We start from the raw sequence: 20,286 nt of genomic DNA, 5'->3' as shown, positions 1-20,286 counted from the left end.
TTATTTGATCACTTAGTCTGCCTCTTGGCCTGCTCCCCTCATTTTCTCCTGCCAAATATAAACCCTCGGAACCCAAAAATTGATTTCAAGACTTCCCTGTGTCCATTCTTTCATAATTCTCTTACTTGTTACTCTGTCTGTCACTGACACACATTTAACTCTACTTCACATCCACAGTTCTGCTACTTCTAGTTTCATTTTCCATCTAAATGTTAGGTCACGTTTCACACCATACAAATAAATGATCAATGGTACAATGTTCCCCCTTTTGTTCTTAGTCTGTAAAGACAAATTCCTGTTTTCAATCAACTTTTCATTTAATGATTGTTATTTTTGCTGTCCAGTCCGTATTTAATTGCCCTATTACAGAGCATGTTTGATGTTAGCCACCTACTCAGGTAGCAAAACTGTTCCACCTATTTAATTCTCCTCCCTTTATTGTGTGCGAAGGCTGGTGATACACATCGAAGGTGCATCTTAGAAAGGAGGCCACTGATTGCACAATGGACGGGCATTTATTCGTTTATCTCTTTCCAAAATACCTATACATTGTGCTCTTGTTGTGATGTTATTAGACTAAGCTGGCTCTCTGCCAAAACCCTCTCTTGCTCGTAGAGCAGCCCTTGTGTCTGTGTTCTTAAACATCTACATGGAGTTAGTCAGTAAGTCTTTCCCTTGTCAAGAGTTCCCCCTACAATTCTCCTGATATATTTGGTCATACTCTTAGAGTGGTTTTATAGGATGAGGGAGCTTCGATTTTCATTCAAACGTGATTGATGTATAATTTTTATTTTATAATTTATTGCGAATTTTCATTTATAAAAGCGTAGGTAAAATTTTCTTTAAAACATTGCGTATCCCTGGTTTTCTTAATGTTACAATATCCATCAGATGCTACTGCGAGCGGGGCTTTATGCAAGGGTAATCAATTGATGGCTCATTTACGATCATTTTCTTTCAGTAATTTATGAAAAAAATTAAGATCTGTTAAAAAATCGTTGTAATTTATTTTGAAGAATCAGTTTGTCTTATCACTGTATTTACTTAATATTATAATATCCATTAGATGCCATTACAAACCAAAGACTACCCTACTGATGTTCCAAATATATTCTCTTTCTGTCATTTGACAGATATAAATTTGGAAATACTCGGATAAAATAATTTTGTGCTAGAAAGTGTATAATATATGTGAATAGATCAATTTTATTATTTCAATGATATTTTTAGAAAGTACGATAACCTACTGGAAAGAGCTGCATGTTTTTTCGTGACTTTATTTTACCCGCATTGAAGTATAGACCACTAGAAATGGCCGACGCCGATCGTGTACAATGAAAGAAATTCCCTGTGGATCGTGTTTGGTGCAGTAATTGGAACACAATTGCAATATACACTGTCGCAATTTGGGAGGAAAACCTGCGCCCAATAGGTCAGAAGAAAGGAATTTTATTTTTTTCCGTATTCATAAGAAACAAAAGTGAAGCTGAGGTTTGTTTTGCTTGTTGATGAATTCATCGGCCTTTTAAACGTAAGCTACTGCAGCTGTCAGTTACCTCTGTTTATTTTGGATTTACAATGAGAACTACCCAGTTCTTGTAAAATGGAAGGAATTTCAATGAAAATGAACTGGTTGGCCGGTATATATATACGTTTAAAACTCACTCCGTTGAGGAAAACAATGGAAAATCAGCTGTGAGATTGGGTGGTTTTTAGAAGAGGGTATTTAGGTTACGGTGGGTTAAACCCTTTATTTTAATTAAAAACTCAAATACGTCTTTTTTTTAGTTAGTTCCTGCCGGACCGTTGGTGAAAAGTATTTTAAGAAACCGAAAAAGGTCTCGAACCGTTTTAATAAGCTATTCAGGGTTAGGCCTAACCTTTGAAAACTAGGCCTATGAATAGTCTACGTTAGCTTAACTCCTTCCTTCAAAGACTAGGCTTACGTTGAACAGTAATTTAACCAGTGCGTAGCTTGCTTTTTGCTGTTTTCACTCTGTTTTTGCTGATGTTTGATATACTGCCAAAATGAGCTTGCTTAACCATCACGTAGCAGATCCTAAATGATGCTAAGCTTAAGTACCCTATGTAGTATAAGCCTAGGCATATATCTCATTATCTACAATCTTGGCTAGGCAATGGTAGAATTTTACTTTAAACAATTATTGCATTTGGAATGCAAAATATCAATGCAAAGTGCTTTAATGTGTGCTTTGAACGTTTCTGAAGTCCGTTTCAGTAGCAAGTGAATAGGTGTAGGCCTATTTGGGCTAGTGGACCTTACTCTTAGCCCGACATCCTACATTACAGGAGACCACAGTAGGAAACTGGGTTTTTGGGTGGGGGAAAACACAAATACTAGAGTGAAATACAAGGACCAAGGACCAATTGTTAGTTCTCATTCAGAGTAAGCTAAGTTAGGATTAGTGAAATTTCTTCAAACTTCTCGTCATAATGTGGTTCGGATTCCACAATAAGCTGTAGGTCCCGTTGCTAGGTAACCAATTGGTTCTTAGCCACATAAAATAAGTCTAATCCTTCGGGCCAGCCCTAGGAGAGCTGTTAATCAGCTCACTGGTCTGGTTAAACTAAGATATCGGCTACTTCTTCTTCTTCAAACTGATATCGTGTACTTTGGCAAGGACCTCATTCCTTAGGTAAGGTTAGGTTAGGTGTGGCTAGTTAGGTTGTTTTTTAACACAGTAAATGTCATTAGCCTAGTGTTTGAAGCACAGGTTAAAACATAGGAAAAAGATATTTTTGAGTAGGAAATATGATACAGGCTTAGAGTAAAATTTTGCCCCCTAAAAACTGGGCTGTTGTATTAGGCTATTTGGGCATAGGACTAGCATTTGAAAACTGGGCCTGTGATTAGTCTACATTACCTTAACTCTAATCAGAGATTGGGCCTATGCTTACTGTTTTTACTGTATTCATGCAGTTTAGTAAAAACTGTTCAGCCCAGCGTGAACTTTGTCCATTACGTAACCTAGGCAATCACAGATAACTATGCCTAATTGCCCTACTTAGAGGCCTAAACTTCATTGTCCACAAACTTGGCTAGCCTGAGGTCAAAGAATTTTGTGATATATAGGTAGTTTGACCAGACCATCGAGTGATAGTATAGATGATTTGTTAGTCAAGTGTTAGCCAACATAGGCGTAGCATGGCTGAACCCTCAGTTGTTGTATGGTGCTATGCTAGCCTGACCTACCCTAGATGAGTCTGGTCACCATAGCTAATATAAGCTACAGCACATCAAGTGGTAAGACAATAAGACAGCTAGGTGATTTAAGATCTCCCATGATGTTAGGTGTGAAACTATTTGATAGATCTTCCTCCCTCCCAGGCACACACAGTATAGCTTCATTCACCCACTCAATTGGTTTTTGTGAAATTTACTCCATAGAATCTGTTGTTAATGGCCACCCCATTAAAGTTCACATTATTTATTGGTAGCTGCAAGCTTCATGAGCTTTCGTTAAATTAGAGGTAACATTTTAAATTTCAACTGTAGATACAGTAAATCAATAAATCTCAATCTCATGCTGAAGGTGGGATCCATTCAGCGGTAAAACTTAACTTTACTTGCGCGGCCTGATTCCCGCCAGTCGTCAACTGGGACAGGTTCCTCATACATAGGTAGGCATAACCTTTCCTTTAATGCCAGGTCCTAACCTAACCAGATCTTACCTACCTAACCTAACTTAAGGCGATGCACCCTGACCTGGTGGGAGGGGGGTCAACCTCCAAAAAAGGTGGTAACCTGTCCCAGTCGACAGCTGGCGGGAATCAGGCCACGCAACTAAAGTAAAGTTTTACCCTTTCAGTGAGGAGAGGCCATCTGTTGGATATGAAGTATATTCTTGGAAGCCTGCTTTGTCAGAGGTAGACTCTTGGGAAGAGGAAGTAAGATTCAGTTTTCACTTTCAGCAAGCTTATACCAGTTTGGTTAATAGTTATTAAAGGGAAAAGGAACAGAAAACTGGTTAATAGTTATTAAAGGGGAAAGGAACAGAAAACCATATCTACAAAATTTTGCTGGAATAGGATGTCTAAAATCCCATACACAGGCTTTCCATGTGTAAAGTAAAATTTGAAAGATTGACTCCTTATAGTACAGTAGAGATATGCATGTAACAAAATGAAAGAGAGAGTGTTTTAAGCATTTTGATGTGGGAGTTTATTATTGTTTAGAATATTTCAATAGTTCTAGAAGTTGAAAAAATATAATACAGGTGGTCCCCAGTTTACGACTGTGGTTCCGTTTTTACACTGTGTTGTAAACTGAAATCGTCGTAAACCGAAAAATAGTAAAAAATCCAAAGAAAACCTTACTTTTAATGCTTTGGGTGTATTGAAAACAATGTAAACTGCATTTTTATTGAGGTTTTCATAAAAAAAAATCCAAATTTTGATTATTCTTCCAGTTTGGAGCCATATTTCTTCTGTCTGATCGGCGTACGATGTCGTAACCCCGGAACATGCATCGTAAACCTGGAAATAATTTCTGATGAATATATTTGAGAAGCGTTGTAACCTTGCAACATCATAAGCTGGACCTGTCGTAAACCAGGGACTGCTTGTACATGGTTGGGCATATGCCTCTTTGTAGGGGTTAAGCTAAAGATAATATTGAACTTTGAAAAATACAACACCAATTTGTTTATCAGGAAATTCTTTGCCCTAGGTTTTGTGAAGAATTTGAAAAGCAAGCAGGTAGTGTTGAGATATGGTTGTGTGTTCTTGTCAGGATTTTGTCTTATGTTACACAGCTTGCTAGCTTGGAGATTTTTCTTTTATTTATAGTGTATTGTATGCTAATCTTTGTGCATGTAGGAAATGGGGTAGGGATAAATAATCCATATTTATGCAGGTTTCATGTTACTTGCGTTTATAATGATTCCTTTCCATCTATGATGAGTGATTCAGATTAAGCTGTTGCTGTAGGTGGGTGAGCAACATATTGCTACTTTGTCTCAGAATAACATTATTTCATTTTGATGTGCATTATCTCATGTGTTTGTATGTATTTTATAAACCCAGTCAACCAAGTAACTTCGATATTTATCATGTCAGATGTCAAATACCTTAAATGAAAAACTTTGATAACTTTAGTATCTTGGTTATTTAACCAGAGCTTTGAAAGTTATCACCTTGCTTCAAAGCGCATATGGTTTTGCATGCATGTATCATAATAGTTGGAAACTATTCGGCTCGGTAGCTTATGCTGGGATGGGGACTGTGTCTACAGGGAGCGATATTTATGTCTCTTCATCTGATGCCCTTTCTTTCTGTACTGAACTGTTAGCGTAACTGGTTTTACATTCACTTCTTTCCTAATCAGTCCGTGGTTTGATTCTTGAGCTAGACAATGTGTGAATGGTATGGACATGTTTCTCATTTTGATAGCCCCTTGTTTCGTATGGTTGCAGCACCTCTTCGTTCTTCAGCAACATCTTGTCAGGCTACATTCTAATGTGTACGACATCTGCTGCTGCATTGTGATGATTGTCCCACCTCTTGATGCTTCACATGTCCTCACCTGCTTGTTTGTCCTATGTCATCCCTGTTTCCTGATTCTGTGTTCTTGGTGGCCCCCTCGTACTTGGGACGGCCCCCTCGTACTCTTTTGTCCCAAAGTTATAGAATACCCATGTTCTGTGTTTTTCTCTCTCTCTCTCTCGGTTTTTCTTGTCTCTTGTTGCTTCCTCGTGTCCTCGTGTCCTGCATGTGATATTCTCCCACAGCTGCTTCTCTTGGTCCTGCTCTGGTAATTTAATAGTGTAGAGTAGCACTTGAGTATCTAAGAGGTTGTTCCAAGACCTATTGTACACTTTTAGATTTAAATTGCATTTCAGGATTTTGAAATGTTGAGGGAAGAGAGTAGAAGAGATGGTCGGGATGAGGACTCAGATGATGAAGATGTTGGTACCTCAAAATCATCGTCGAAACGTAAGCGTTCCATAGATTCTGATTCAGAAGAGGAGTCTGATACTGACGGAGAGTCTGATGGGAGTTATGAAACTGACGAAAGTGATGAGGAGGGAGAGGAGGAGGATGAGGCACTGAATGATGGAGAAGAAAAGGAAGGCAATGACAGTGAAGATGAAGGAAGTGACGACAACGATGATGATGAGGAAGATGAGGAGAGTGAAGGTAGGTTTGTAGAACTAAGGATTGTAGTAACTTTTATCTTGTTTTTAATTTTATTTACTATTAACTTTGTATGCAACATGTATTTCATTGTACAGTATTATCAGTTTTTTGGATATACAGTGTTTTTTATGTTGATTCTTAAATTGGTAATGATTGATTTGGGCCTTTATTTTTATATATTTTTTGTTATTTACAGTGACAGATAGTGAGGAATATGACACAGATGATGAAACGCAGCCAACAAGTACTCGAAACACCCGTCGCAGGACAATGATCGAAAGTGGATCTGATTCAGATAGCAATGGTGTAGAAAGCACTGGTGACCCTTGTCCTATATGTTTAGGTCGAATGAAGGGGGAAATTGGATCACCTGAGACTTGTGATCACTCATTTTGTCTTGAGTGTATTCTGGAATGGTCAAAGGTAAGTTTTGACCCTCTATTAGCAAAGTTGCTGCACATTGTAAATGTTGAACATTGTAAACATTGTGTTAAAGCAACAGACTGTAAGATATTTCATCTTGAGACCTAATATTGACTGTGATCTAAGTGGATTTAAAATCCCAAGTAATTTTTATTTCAGTATAATGTATTAATAAATTGATTTGATCATTTACAGACAAACAATAGCTGTCCACAAGACAGAATTCCATTTTTCTTGGTAATTGTACGTCGCCAAATTGGAGGGCCAGTCATCCGAAGAGTACCAGTGGAAGAATCCAAACCAGATGACATTCCAGATGAAGAGGAAGATGATCCAACCTTTTGTGAGGTAGGCAGCCAAATATTCTTCTAAGAAAAGATTGGATATGACAGATCTCTCATTAATGGATATCTCTGGGTAACTGCTCTTTGTCCATCAGGCAAGCTGTGGATATTCAGAGGCTATAAATATTGGCCATGTGATTGCAGGGTTTTTATGGGATAAAACTAATTTTGATTCACTGTTTATTGTAAAAAGGTATTGTTATTGTCTTGAACAGGTTTGTGGTCGTTGTGACCATGAGGATCGGCTATTGTTGTGTGATGGTTGTGACCTTGGATACCACCTGGAGTGCCTTGACCCACCCCTTGAACAAGTACCAATTGATGAATGGTTTTGTTCTGACTGCCAAGCTGTCAACAGCACAGCAACATGCACTGAGGTTAGTTTGACATTTGTTTTCATTAGAGTTTTATGAAGTCTATTAGTTGGTAATTTTACAGTAAATAATTGCAGCGTATGATTGTTTATAAAGCGCATATCAGTGTTGGTAGATTGGAAGAGCTGAAGTTGTATTGGTGGTTATATATTTGAAAACTTTGTTTTTGAATTAGTTCTGTTTCTTCTTGCAGGTGGATATTGAAGATGGGGAACTTCATGACCTTATTGATGATGGTGCTCCAAGTTCATCTCTTCCTACTTTGCGTCCCTCACGTAATAACAGACAGGCTGCTGGGCAGCCTCGTAGAGTTAGGCTTTTGCCCCGCACTCGTGCCTCTGAGAGAGTTCGTGCACGTATAACACGTTCTCGAAAACAGAGGGCGAGGCCAACCATCACAGAAGAACAAGAAAAAGAATATGAGGCTGTAATAGATGCTGTGGCAGTAAGTATGAAGACACTTCATTTGATGAACAGAGTAGTCATAACTTTTCAGAATTCTTCATATAAAGAAATGTAGCATTATTATGATTAATAATGATGCTTTCAGTAATTTTTTTTTTCTAAAGTGTGTGTTGATAGAGCAGTTATATCCATACACTGCCCAGGTGCCACAAGTTCACACTACTGGTATCAGAAGTGCTGTGTTCAGTATCAGAAGTGCTATGTTCCGTTTATTGTAGAAGACTTCCTGGCATTGTTGTGGATATTAATGCTCATAATTTTAAGAGAATATGTAGCATTAGTTCCTATGTGGACACAAATCTTTGCCTTGTATATGGGCATACCATAAGTGAAAATTGGTCTTGTCACTAAGTTTGGTAACAAGGTAGTTTTGCAGTGACAAGAGTGGATTTGGGGAACTCGCCTATTCATTCAACTGTTGTTGTTATTTATTTTGGCTGTGCTGCTATACAGATGTCTTCTTAGTTGCTAGACTTTTATTCTGGCTGCTTTTGTTCAAGTTGACTTAACTTTTTACAAGTTTATTGTTAATGAATGGTTTTCTCTGTGATTGTGGTATGAATGATGATGCCTGATTATTCAGTGTGTGTGGGTCTCTCTCTCTCTCTCTCTCTCTCTCTCTCTCTCTCTCTCTCTCTCTCTCTCTCTCTCTCTCTCTCTCTCTCTCTCTCTCTCTCTCTCTCTGTCTGTTCTATTTTAGAGGTCAGGATAGCTTCCATCTTGGAACTGCCCAGTAAAGAAGTAAGAGATTAACGAGTAAAAGGTCTGAGAAGGTGCTGTTTGTGTCCTCTTATGGCAACACTTCCTTTTTTGCCAACCAGCCTCCATTGACGATCCCCTGATTTGACCCTTGGTGGTTTTTGTCTAATGAGGATATGCTTGGGTTGATGTAACCAACTTGGATGCTGCTGGAATGGGCATTTGATGTGCAGTGGCAGTTACTTGGTACTTTCATTAATTTTTTCCATTCCAACCTTTCTTGCTTCTGCTGTGCCTAAGACCCCAAGGCATTCCAATGAGATGGAATTGCAGAAGTTCCTATGGCTTTCACTTAGTGAAAAGGGGTGCCGTCCCTTGTTACCTTGATAAAGCACTTGGCTACCGTCAAGGGCTCAATACCTTCCTTAGTTGCAGCAGATGCTTCTGCTTTGTCAGTACCCTCTCTGGCTTAGACTCCCATTGCAGATGTACTTCATGTTGCTGCTGCAGCTGCTTCAGCAGCTCTTCTGCAACTAATGTCCCTGCAGGAATGCCGGTCACAGACCTGTCCTTGGTGAGTGGAGGAGAGGTTGGAGAGGCCTATTCTGCAATAAAGCTGGGAAATATTCATGAGGATGTCTCTCTCTTTGTTATAGAGTGATGACAATCACTCCTACTCTTTGCAGTAGCAGCCAACTGTAGGAGGAGTTGACAGATTGGTACACAAGCCCACTTTATCTGAGTGTTTGTCCCTTTCTGGTGTTACATAAGGATGACTATCATGTTTACTTGTAGCTGGCTGTGCCCTGGGATATGCTTTTGATCAGTCCCTGGACTGCCATGTCCATGTTCATTCTCTTGTGTAGGGCATTGAATAGGTTCTTCATGGTACAGTATTGACCTGTGGTGGCTGCTTAACTTGTAACTGCGTGAACTCATTTGGACAGAAAAAAAGCTCACCAAGGGTTCATGGTTGGCATATGGTTTTTGAATGAAGTGATTGGTTCCTCCTCTCTCTTAGTCTAAGTGCAAGCAAGTTACACAACATAACATCCTATTTATTGCTGATTTTTAATGGTCTATAAGTGACTCGCTATATCTCCCTTTTGACAGAGAAGGTTTGCCATCAGGAGAGCATTAATATAATTAGATTAAGTGCAGTGATATTGCTATCTTCTGAGCTGGTATTCCCATCACAGATGGAAAAAACCGATAAATCTGAATCTTCATTATTAACAGGATATTTATAAACTATATCACCCAACAGAGCATATAAATTTTTCCATCTAACAATGCTTCTGTTTTCACAGCATAATTAACTGCAGTAGTAAGACCTGCTCTGAAAATGATAAAAGATATATCACAGAAATATCTTAATTAATCATGATATTCACAGCCATATCACTCAACAAAACATATCTATTTTTCTTGCCTAACAATGCTTTATGATAAAAGATATATCACAGAAATATCTTAATTAATCATGATATTCACAGCCATATCACTCAACAAAACATATCTATTTTTCTTGCCTAACAATGCTTTTGTTTTCATGTAATGTTTTTATTTTTTCTTTTTACGTTCTTCGTTTTATGTTTGCATAGAATTTAGTCTTTCTCTTCTTACCTTGGTTTCTTTCGAGGTGTCCTTCAGATTAACCATGCGGATGATGTGCTATCTTTGTATATTTATTCCTTTTAAATATTGATATCTCTCAGAAAGGCGTATAGAGACGAGATCGGTAATTTCTTCACTTTAATTAGTACTTAATATTATAAAGATCAGTACAAAATTAACAAGTTACAACGATAGAAACGAATCACTCTTGAATCAGTCTATATGGGGAGCACGGAAGCGATTGGGAGAAGAACTCTCCCTTGAAGGACACAGTTCTGACTCTCGTCTCCTCGTCGGTCTCTCACTCGTTGAACCCTCAGGAAACTTGCTATCTGTAAATCTCCACCTCCTTCTAGCCTTATTGGAAGGATTAATCAGCAAGGCCTCCCCCTTCAAGTAGCTGATTGGAAGGACTGTAGTGGGTGTGATTCAAATCTCTCCTTAGAGGACTTGATAGGAGGTGATCTTAGGAGGGTGTGGGAAAGACCCTCCCACACATAATTGATTGGAGGTTGAAGAAGTATATCACTTGGGTCAACCCCAAATTCCTGGAACTTCCACTTAAAAACACCTTCCGGAGAAGGCGGGGCTATAGAATCAGCTGTTGCAAGCATTTAGACTGTGCTGACTCATGTTTTGCTTGGCTTCAATCGCGAGGCCATTATTTCCCATTTTTACGACTGTTTTTATGGCTTAAACACGATATACTGCAATGTAAACATCTCGCGTATTGATAACACAACACAACAGCATTTGGCCGTTATCACTGTGTTCTTTGCCTCTCTTTTTACTCTTATTTCTCTCTCCTTCTCTCTCCTAACTTTTTCTCTTTCTATCTCTCTCTCTCTCTCTTTTCTATTTAATTTCCCTATCTATTCTACACCACAACATCACTCGGTCACGCTACCTCACACTGCCCTCAGTGTGACAAAAAGAATATATTTCAATGGATGATTGCTAAATCACAAACAAAATAAAGTATTTATATGATTTCCCATCAAGTCAATTCTCAAAAAATATTTAAATTGCACAAACTGTGTCAATGCACTAATGCAAAAAAATCAATTAAGAATATATGGTAGAAAATTCACATACATTACTTCATGAATCAAAAGAGATACATATACATACATATATATATATACATAATGAATTGTTATACTTAAAAAATGGTTAATTGTTTTAACACACAATGCAAACAATAATACATAAAGAATTCAGCAGCAAATTATGTGTATAAGATCATTTTACTCTTCATTGGTCCTCTTTATTTCTGTTATAATCTGCTCAACATTTGAAATTACCACACGTTTGACCAAAATTGCAAACACTATTATTACAATAATGATTATGACCAAATTGAACAGAGACAGAATTGGTGAAACATTTTCTTTGTAATAGAAAAATTCATCTACTAAAGCCAACTCATTTATTTGTTTTAACTCTAACTGAGACAGTTTAAATTCTTTAACTTCACTAGAGTAGTTCATGTAGGGCTTATTTTTATGGATTGTGATTTCTGTGAAGACATGAGGTTCATAATATAATTTATTAGGAATAACTAACTTGCAAGTCTTATCAAAAGCATGGACATTATTGAAATTAATTTCAGTACTTACATTATGGCAATTAATAGTTGCTGTTACTGAACTTAGTGAAAACACAAAAACTGACTGTTCTACTATAATGGAAACAAAATCATGTTTGGATAATTGTGTACACAGTACTGTCTCTTGATTCTTGTTTTCAATTATTTCTTGAACACAAGGATAGGCATTAGTAGTTTCATACAGGTTGTCAAGGTTGCAAATATACTCTTTATCTTTCAAAAGTATACAATCTCTTAATTGAGCATCAGTAATAAATGACATCATTAGTCCATGTTCTTCTAATGCAAAATTGATGTGGTTGACATTTGAGATAATTACGTTTTCCTTTATCAACATGGGAAAAGGATGTATGGACATCAGTACATCTGCCTCTTTTTGATTAAAAGGTAAAATTAGAAGGATCTTATTCTTAACTACCTTGGTGGTTATCAAATTATAATAGACCATTATATCCTTTACCATAGGGTATAATGTCCTTCTACCAAAAATCACTAATTATGCCCTCTAATTCTCTTGGGTTTATTAATGTTGGACTTAATATTCCTTTATAGGCTAACAAAATGGCATTTAATAGATCTTTATGGTCTTGCAATACAATCCTAACATTGTTCATAAATGTACTTAAATGTTGTTCATCTGTTATTATCTTAATCTCTTTGGTAATGTTTGTGTTCACTTGATTAATAAATTCCTTTATTTTTTCAATTCATTACTGTTTAAGTTTTGAGAGCTTATAATCTTATTTAACACAATGCCTCTTGTTGCTGCCCATTTCTCCAGTTTGTCTATACAGGCACTTTCTTTTTCTACATTAGAGTCTGTCGCGACTCCAAATAATTGATTAAGTGCTGTTCCTATAAAAGGTAAGAGGGATCGTTTGGATCTTGTATTTAACACACTTCCTATGTCATTATCTAGTTTTTCCAACAATGGTAAAACACTGTTATTTTCACTTTTCCTAATTAATGATTTCAATTCCCTTTGGACATCTTTCAATGTCATTTCATTGATAAGCACTGATGTAATGTCAATACTCACTATGCCCAAGTCCTTTATTAATTTCACAGATCCCTTTTTCTCTAGTAGTGCACCCTTCCGGATCACCACCTCAGATGACACATAAAGCAGTGTTATGATAACCAAGAAGAACCGCATGTTTGTATCTGTAAGAATAAGCCTTATCAGATATTCTGTATACATGAGGTATTTTAATGCCTACACATTGTTTATATCTAATAGTTCAACACTTTACATAAATTTATCTTTTTCTTAAATTGTATTTGTTATTTATTGGTTCCTGTTCAACTTCTTTCAATAATTCAACTATTCTCTTATTGGACCAAGAGTCTGTTTTTATTACCTTTACATGATTGGTATGAACAATTCTTTCCTTTAGATCACTCTCACTTATGATCTTTAGCTTATTTAACTTCAACACTTCTAATACCCTGTAAGGACCTTGGAACTTTGCGGATACCTTTACATTAGGACCTTCTGGAACATGATTCTGAACATATACCTGAGCACCTACTACAATTTTTGGTTTAGCTGTATTTTTGTCATAGTACTTTGCTTGGACACTCTGAGCTTCCTTAAGTCTAGTCCTCGTTTGTTTGATCGTTTCATATGTACGTCTAGTTTTCCAGGCAATATAGTCATCGTAGTTATAAGTATGTCGGGGTGGTGTTGCATCATCTAGTAACGTATTTGGTAGTCTCTTCTCGTATCCATATAACAAGTAGTGTGGTGATTCTCCTACTGTCTCATTTACAGTATTGTTTATAGTAAACTGTACGTCTTCCAAAGCTAAATCCCAGTCTTCTGTATTAGGTTTAACTAAAGTTTTCAGGATATCCTTTATCTTACGATTCGTTCTTTCTACTGCTCCATTTGAACTTGGTTTATATGCTGTGATTTGACATTTATTTATCTCATAAAATTCACATAATTTTCTTAAAAGTTCACTAGTAAATTCTGCTGCGTTATCAGAAAGAAGAACTTGGGGACATGAATGTCTCGTAATAATTCTAGATTTAAGAGCTTCTGCTACTGTAATTGCATCTCTATTTCTTACTGGTACGATCTCTACATATCTTGTTAGATAGTCTAAAAAGACTAATATTTGTTTATTCCCCCTAACAGTTGTTGGAAATGGACCTAAAAAGTCCATAGATACGACCTGAAATGGATTCAACTCCGATGGGTATTTTTCAAGAGGAGCTTTTGGATTTACGTTACCTTTATGTCGATTACAAACTACACAATTTTGTACAAAGTTCTTGGCATCCTCACTACAATGGGGCCAAAAATAGTTTCTGGTTAGGATTCTAGTTGTCTTTTTGATTCCTGGATGTCCTGCTAACTTGTATGAGTGTGTTAGTTCTAAAACTTCTCTGATTAGTGTTTTCGGGATGTATAGTCGAGAATAACCATTCTTCTCTGTTGGTCTTTTATACAATAATCCATTGATTAAAACAAAATCAGGTTTTAAAGATTCATCTGTCATTAGTTGTCCTATTATATGCCTGATTTCTGTATCCATTCCTTGCTGTATTTGTACTCTTTCCAAATCTAAATCTACCACTTGACAGCTAAAACAAAAAGTATTAGTGGTAATACATTTCTCTGTTTCTTCTTGGGCTCTGGATAATGCATCTGCTAGTGTATTAAATTTTCCTGGGATATATCTGAATTCTGGTGCAAATTCTAACACACTAATGAACCATCTATTGAACTTCATGTTATTTGTAAAAGTTCTCTTCTTAAACAAATCACAAATTGGTTTGTGATCAGTAAGTACATTGACTTTATGTCCTAAAATTATGTGTCTAAATTTCCTTAGACCCCAGTATAATGCTAAACATTCTCTTTCTATTGTGCTATAATTTTTCTCTGCAGCATTCAAAACTCTACTGGCATAATATACTGCTCTCATTCTTGTTTTGTCCTTTTGTAATAATACAGCCCCTAGCCCGGTACTTGATGCATCACAGGCTAAGTAAAAGTCCTTCGAGAAATCTGGGTAGACTAGTACAGGGTTCCTGGTCATTTTACTCTTTAGTGTTTGGAAAGCTGTCTCTTGTTCTTTATTCCATTCATATTTGACATCTTTCTTTGTTAATTCTGTTAATGGTTTGGCTATTGTAGCAAAGCCTTTAATGAAAGGTCTATAGTAGCCTACCATTCCTAGGAATCTTCTCAATGCTTTCAAATTGGTAGGAGCTGGATATTCAACTATTGCTTTTATCTTGCCTGCTTGCATTCACAGACCATCTTCACTAATTACATGTCCTAAGTATTCCAAAGATTTCATTAAATTTGACATTTCTTTAATTTGATTTTTAATCCTGCTCTTCTTAATCTTTCCAAGACTATTTCTAATGTTTTGAGGTGACTTTCTAAATCTTTGCTAAAAATGATAACATCATCTAAGTAAACTGCAACATTTTCTATATCCCCTAATATTTGAAGCATTAATCTAACAAACGTTAAAGGAGCCGAAGTGAGTCCAAATGGCATGACTTCAAATTGCAAGTGTTCCTTATGTGTGCTGAAGGCTGTGAACGGTTTCGACTCTTCGTCTAAAGGTACTTGCCAGTATCCACTAAGTAAATCTAAAGATGAAAATATCCTTGCACCTCCTAACTGAGCTAACATATCTTGAATCACTGGCATTGGCATTCTATCGGGGATGGTGTTGGAATTTAACTTTCTATAGTCTATCACAAGTCTCCAATTTCCATCTTTCTTTGGAACAAGTAGTAATGGAGAATTATATGGAGATTTAGAAGGAATGACTACCCCATCTTTCTTCATTTCTTCTATCAAATTATCAACTATGGGTCTTTGGCTTATTGGCAATCTGTAATTAGGAATAAAGAATGGTTTTGTTCCATCATCTAATACAATTTTATGCCTTAGGACATTTGTTCTACCTAATTTATCTCCTTCTATTGCTATTACATCTCTGTATTTTTCTAATACTTGAATTAATCTATCTTTGTTTTCTGGAAAATCTGTTTTATTCACTTCTTTGCTTAATTCAGATGTTTGACCAGTTACAGAGAAAAATGCTTCTTCTTCTAATGTTAGTAATGGATTGTTAATAGGTATTCCTTTACAAAAGATAATGCCTGCATAAAGTGTTAGTTTGTTATCTGAGTAGTTCTGGACATAAACTTCACAAGTATCACCCTTCATGTGGACTAAAGAATTATCCATTCTGACAAATTCTGGTAACTCTTCATTTAGTAAAAGAACATCTTTAACTCCTATCTCTTCTTTTCCCCTTAGATGTATTTTTGTTAAACACTTTGGATGCAAAATTACCTGTCTGTTTAGTATTAACTGTACTTTATTATCATCAGCAGTGCTTACACAACATACTTCCTCATCTTTTGTTTCTGCAAAGTAACAATGTTCTGCATCTATACTAGTTTCTTCAGTTACTGCTATTATTTCATTTATATCTACTTTATTTATTTTCTTTAACAACAGTACCTCATTTACTAATTTCCCTTCATTATCATAGCTGATTACTACATTGCTATAATGTTCTGTATTTATCTCTGCATAATTATCCTCATAAATGTCTTGTTCCTTGTCACATTCAGAACACTGGAGATCACCTTTATTTATTTCTGGGTCACTTCTTTTGTTGGAGGGTATAATTTCTGGATGTGCATCTTATCTTTCTAGTCTGTAATTTTGAAATTCCTCCTTTCCGTTACCATTCATTTTAATTTGATTGTTCTCTTGATGATAAGTTATTTTCTGTATGTCTTTGTCGCTTGTTGAAGTCGTCTCAGACAAATTGATCAGATTTGGGTGAAACTTTTCTTCTTCAAGCGTAAAGCATACGCTCTTTTATTATCTTGTGTAACGTTAATCCTTCCTTCTCGGCAATTCAGTATAATTCCACATTTCTTCATTAATTTATATGAGAACAACACCTGTGTGGGAAAGAACCTGTCTTCTAGAACTATAAAACTTTCAACAGTTTTATGTGACGAAAGGTCTATTTCTAAGTTCACATTGCCTAAACTTTTATCTGTTTACCCGCTACTCCTTTTATTATCTTGCTTTGACCTGAATTAGCGTTTCTTTAACGCCTAAGTAACTTGTTAATGTGTGTTTATCTATTATGCTTACAGTACTACCTGAATCCATAAGGACAGTACATAATTTATTCTGTATTGGAATTTTAATGATAGGTAAATCCTTTCTGATTATTTCTTCTTCATCCATGGAAAATACTACTTCTTTACTCTGCAATATGGATAGTGCGGATGAACCTTCACTTCTCCTATTTGCTAATTCTTCTCTTAATTTATCTTCTTGAAGGACTTTCTTGTGGTATTCTGTGTAGGGGATAAATTGTCATTGATTTGAAGACTTATTTGATGCTGAGCGGTTACTACTTAATTCAACTATTTCTTTATTTCCTTCTTGTGTTTTAAACCAGCAATTCTTTGTTAAATGTCCTATTTTCTTACAAACCGTGCAGATTCTAGGTTTTCTACACTCATTTGTAAAATGATTTGTATACCCAACAGTTTTCGAGGCTGTCTTGGGTCTCGCCCCTTGAGCGGAATAGTTCACTTGGGTTGAAGTGTTTGTGTTTGAGTTTTGACCATATCTATAAGGTTTGTGTGGTCCACTCTTTGTTAGATTGTTTCTTCCCCTTTGATCTGGATTCCATTTTCTTTTAGTATTTTGGGCATATTTCCTTGGAAGGTATTTGGTCTATTTCCTGCTTGTCTGGAATTATCATAGAATTTATTATTCAGTTTAAAATTAGGATTATTATTTCTGACTTTCCTTTCATTTTGTGCTTCTGTTGTTCCCACGAATTCCTTGGATAGATTTATCTCTTTCCTTTGGATTTCTTCTCTCATTGTCTTCAATGTTTGAAGGCTTGTTTTTCTGGGATCAAGTTTTATTTTTCTGAAAGCTTTCTTTTCCTCTTCTCCAAGAATATTATATATGGTTCCAAATGACAGGTAATTTAATACATGCCGTAGCTCAACTAATTTCTGGGCACTAGCCCCAAACTGATCCTTGTCTCCTATAGTAATACCTGTCTTCTCTAAATCTTCGCTTATTTTCTCTATTGCATTCTCCACGCTTTATGCATACAAATTAGCAATTGTTTTATATTGTGGGTTAAGAAATCTAGTTAGGTTATATAAAACGTCAGTCTGATTTACTGGTTCCCAGAGTGATAAACAAATTTCTTTGAATTCTACATAGTTATTAAGTTTGCTAAAACTTGTGGAATTCAAAGTTTTATGTGCGTCTCCATGTTCTGAGCTGACGAGCAACAAGGCTTCATTTATCTTAGCTCTTTCATCTGTTATTCCCCTGAAATTATACGACTATCTGCATCTGCTAGCCAATGATTTACAGTATAGGCTTCGAGTCTGCTTTTGTCAGGATTGGAATCATCCACCTGTCCACAGAAGCGTGTGGCGGTTGTTATGATTGGCTTGTGCCTGGTTCATATTAAAAATTGTAATGTGTAGTATTATTAGTATTATTAGTATTGTTATTATTATTATTATTGTTAGTAGTATTAGAATGATTAACACTATTTTGGTTCTGGTTATTTGTGTTATTATTGTTAGTATTTCCTTGCACTACAGCGGAGTGGGAATTTAGTCTTGAAATTCGACTTCGTCTAATTGTCGACGGTCTTAAATCGTAATGTGAATGTCTAACAGTGTTCAGTAGTTCATCAAATACTCGTTGCATGTCCACACACAAAAAAAAATTTTCACTCAGAGTACATCAATCAAAAAAAAAAATTTCGTTATATTATACCAAGATTAAAAACAATTTGTCAAATTGTTACACAAAAAAAATTAAATTCTCTATTGAGTTCAAGTGCACAATTAAAACCTTTTTCAATACTCAAAATAAATTCTTATTTGAAATTGGGCATCATATCATTAAAATTCATTATAATAAGTCCACAAAATTACATATATAACTTCTCAAATAATCATCACCAACCGAGTAAAAAAAATAGCTAATTCCCTATCTAAATTATTTACTAAATAATTAATTTATCATAGAGAGAGTAATGCTGGTATTTATGCAAAAAGAATTTTATTCACTAGAGAGAGTTTTCTTAATTTTCAATCTTATAGCAAGATGCTAAAAAAAATTTATCTTCACTTATTTATTAAGAGAGTGGATAGTAAATTCCTTTACTGTGTTGTGTTGTTGATATCGTGATATCGCTAAATGTTGTTCATTCACGGTGAATGTTTCGCTGTCGGATCACTATGTCTGCGTTGTTTTTCCGCTGTGGTTTTCCGCTTTGGAATCTTGTTGAAAGTTTGTACGTTGTTTTTCTTCAATCACTGATGCAATGTCGCTAACACTGGGCTTATTATCGCTGTCGTCTTGCTCAATTTGTTGACGGTAACAGTTCAAAAATGTTTTTGGCTTCGGGACGCACTAAACTGTTTTATCCACACTCGACGTTCTTGTTGTAAGCTGCTATTCGCTGGAGTATTTTTATTTCTTCTGATATATTTTGTTCGTCGTCGTAAAAAAATCTAAGTTCGTTTTGTAGAATTTCGTTTCACTGTAACTTAAATAATTGCACTGATAATTTCATTAATGTTCGTTTGTTTCGTCTCGCCTTCTGGATCCACTTTAGCTGCCACCAATTGTAATGTTTTTATTTTTTCTTTTTACGTTCTTCGTTTTATGTTTGCATAGAATTTAGTCTTTCTCTTCTTACCTTGGTTTCTTTCGAGGTGTCCTTCAGATTTATTATTTCAGATGATGTGCTATCTTTGTATATTTATTCCTTTTAAATATTGATATCTCTCAGAAAGGCGTATAGAGACAGATCGGTAATTTCTTCACTTTAATTAGTACTTAATATTATAAAGATCAGTACAAAATTAACAAGTTACAACGATAGAAACGAATCACTCTTGAATCAGTCTATATGGGGAACACGAAGCGATTGGGAGAAGAACTCTCCCTTGAAGGACACAGTTCTGACTCTCGTCTCCTCGTCGGTCTCTCACTCGTTGAACCTCAGGAAACTTGCTATCTGTAAATCTCCACCTCCTTCTAGCCTTATTGGAAGGATTAATCAGCAAGGCCTCCCCTTCAAGTAGCTGATTGGAAGGACTGTAGTGGGTGTGATTCAAATCTCTCCTTAGAGGACTTGATAGGAGGTGATCTTAGGAGGGTGTGGAAAGACCCTCCCACACATAATTGATTGGAGGTTGAAGAAGTATATCACTTGGGTCAACCCCAAATTCCTGGAACTTCCACGAAAACACCTTCCGGAGAAGGCGGGCTATAGAATCAGCTGTTGCAAGCATTTAGACTGTGCTGACTCATGTTTTGCTTGGCTTCAATCATGCAGGCCATTATTTCCCATTTTTACGACTGTTTTTATGGCTTAAACACGATATACTGCAATGTAAACATCTCGCGTATTGATAACACAACACAACAGCATTTGGCCGTTATCACTGTGTTCTTTGCCTCTCTCTTTACTCTTATTTCTCTCTCCTTCTCTCTCCTAACTTTTTCTCTTTCTATCTCTCTCTCTCTCTCTTTTCT

At 36.1% G+C, this 20,286-nt stretch overlaps 1 protein-coding gene across 1 annotated transcript in view; it reads left to right on the top strand.

Annotated features, from left to right (window-relative positions):
- The first annotated feature begins 631 nt into the window (after positions 1 to 631).
- LOC136835178 (PHD and RING finger domain-containing protein 1) overlaps positions 632 to 20,286 on the top strand; it is a 150,524-nt gene continuing 130,869 nt past the window's right edge. Inside the window, exons 1-6 of the mRNA XM_067098397.1 lie at positions 632 to 1,432; positions 5,862 to 6,159; positions 6,356 to 6,582; positions 6,778 to 6,930; positions 7,142 to 7,303; positions 7,494 to 7,745. Coding sequence (XP_066954498.1) covers positions 5,871 to 6,159; positions 6,356 to 6,582; positions 6,778 to 6,930; positions 7,142 to 7,303; positions 7,494 to 7,745 — 1,083 coding nt within the window. The 5' untranslated portion in view covers positions 632 to 1,432; positions 5,862 to 5,870. The remainder of the gene's footprint in view (positions 1,433 to 5,861; positions 6,160 to 6,355; positions 6,583 to 6,777; positions 6,931 to 7,141; positions 7,304 to 7,493; positions 7,746 to 20,286) is intronic.

The sequence above is a fragment of the Macrobrachium rosenbergii genome, chromosome 55, assembly GCF_040412425.1.
Source record: "Macrobrachium rosenbergii isolate ZJJX-2024 chromosome 55, ASM4041242v1, whole genome shotgun sequence".
In the NCBI taxonomy this organism is placed as follows: Eukaryota; Metazoa; Arthropoda; class Malacostraca; order Decapoda; family Palaemonidae; genus Macrobrachium; species Macrobrachium rosenbergii.
Note: the sequence above shows the minus strand (reverse complement) of the source record. Positions and strands in the feature narration are given on the sequence as shown.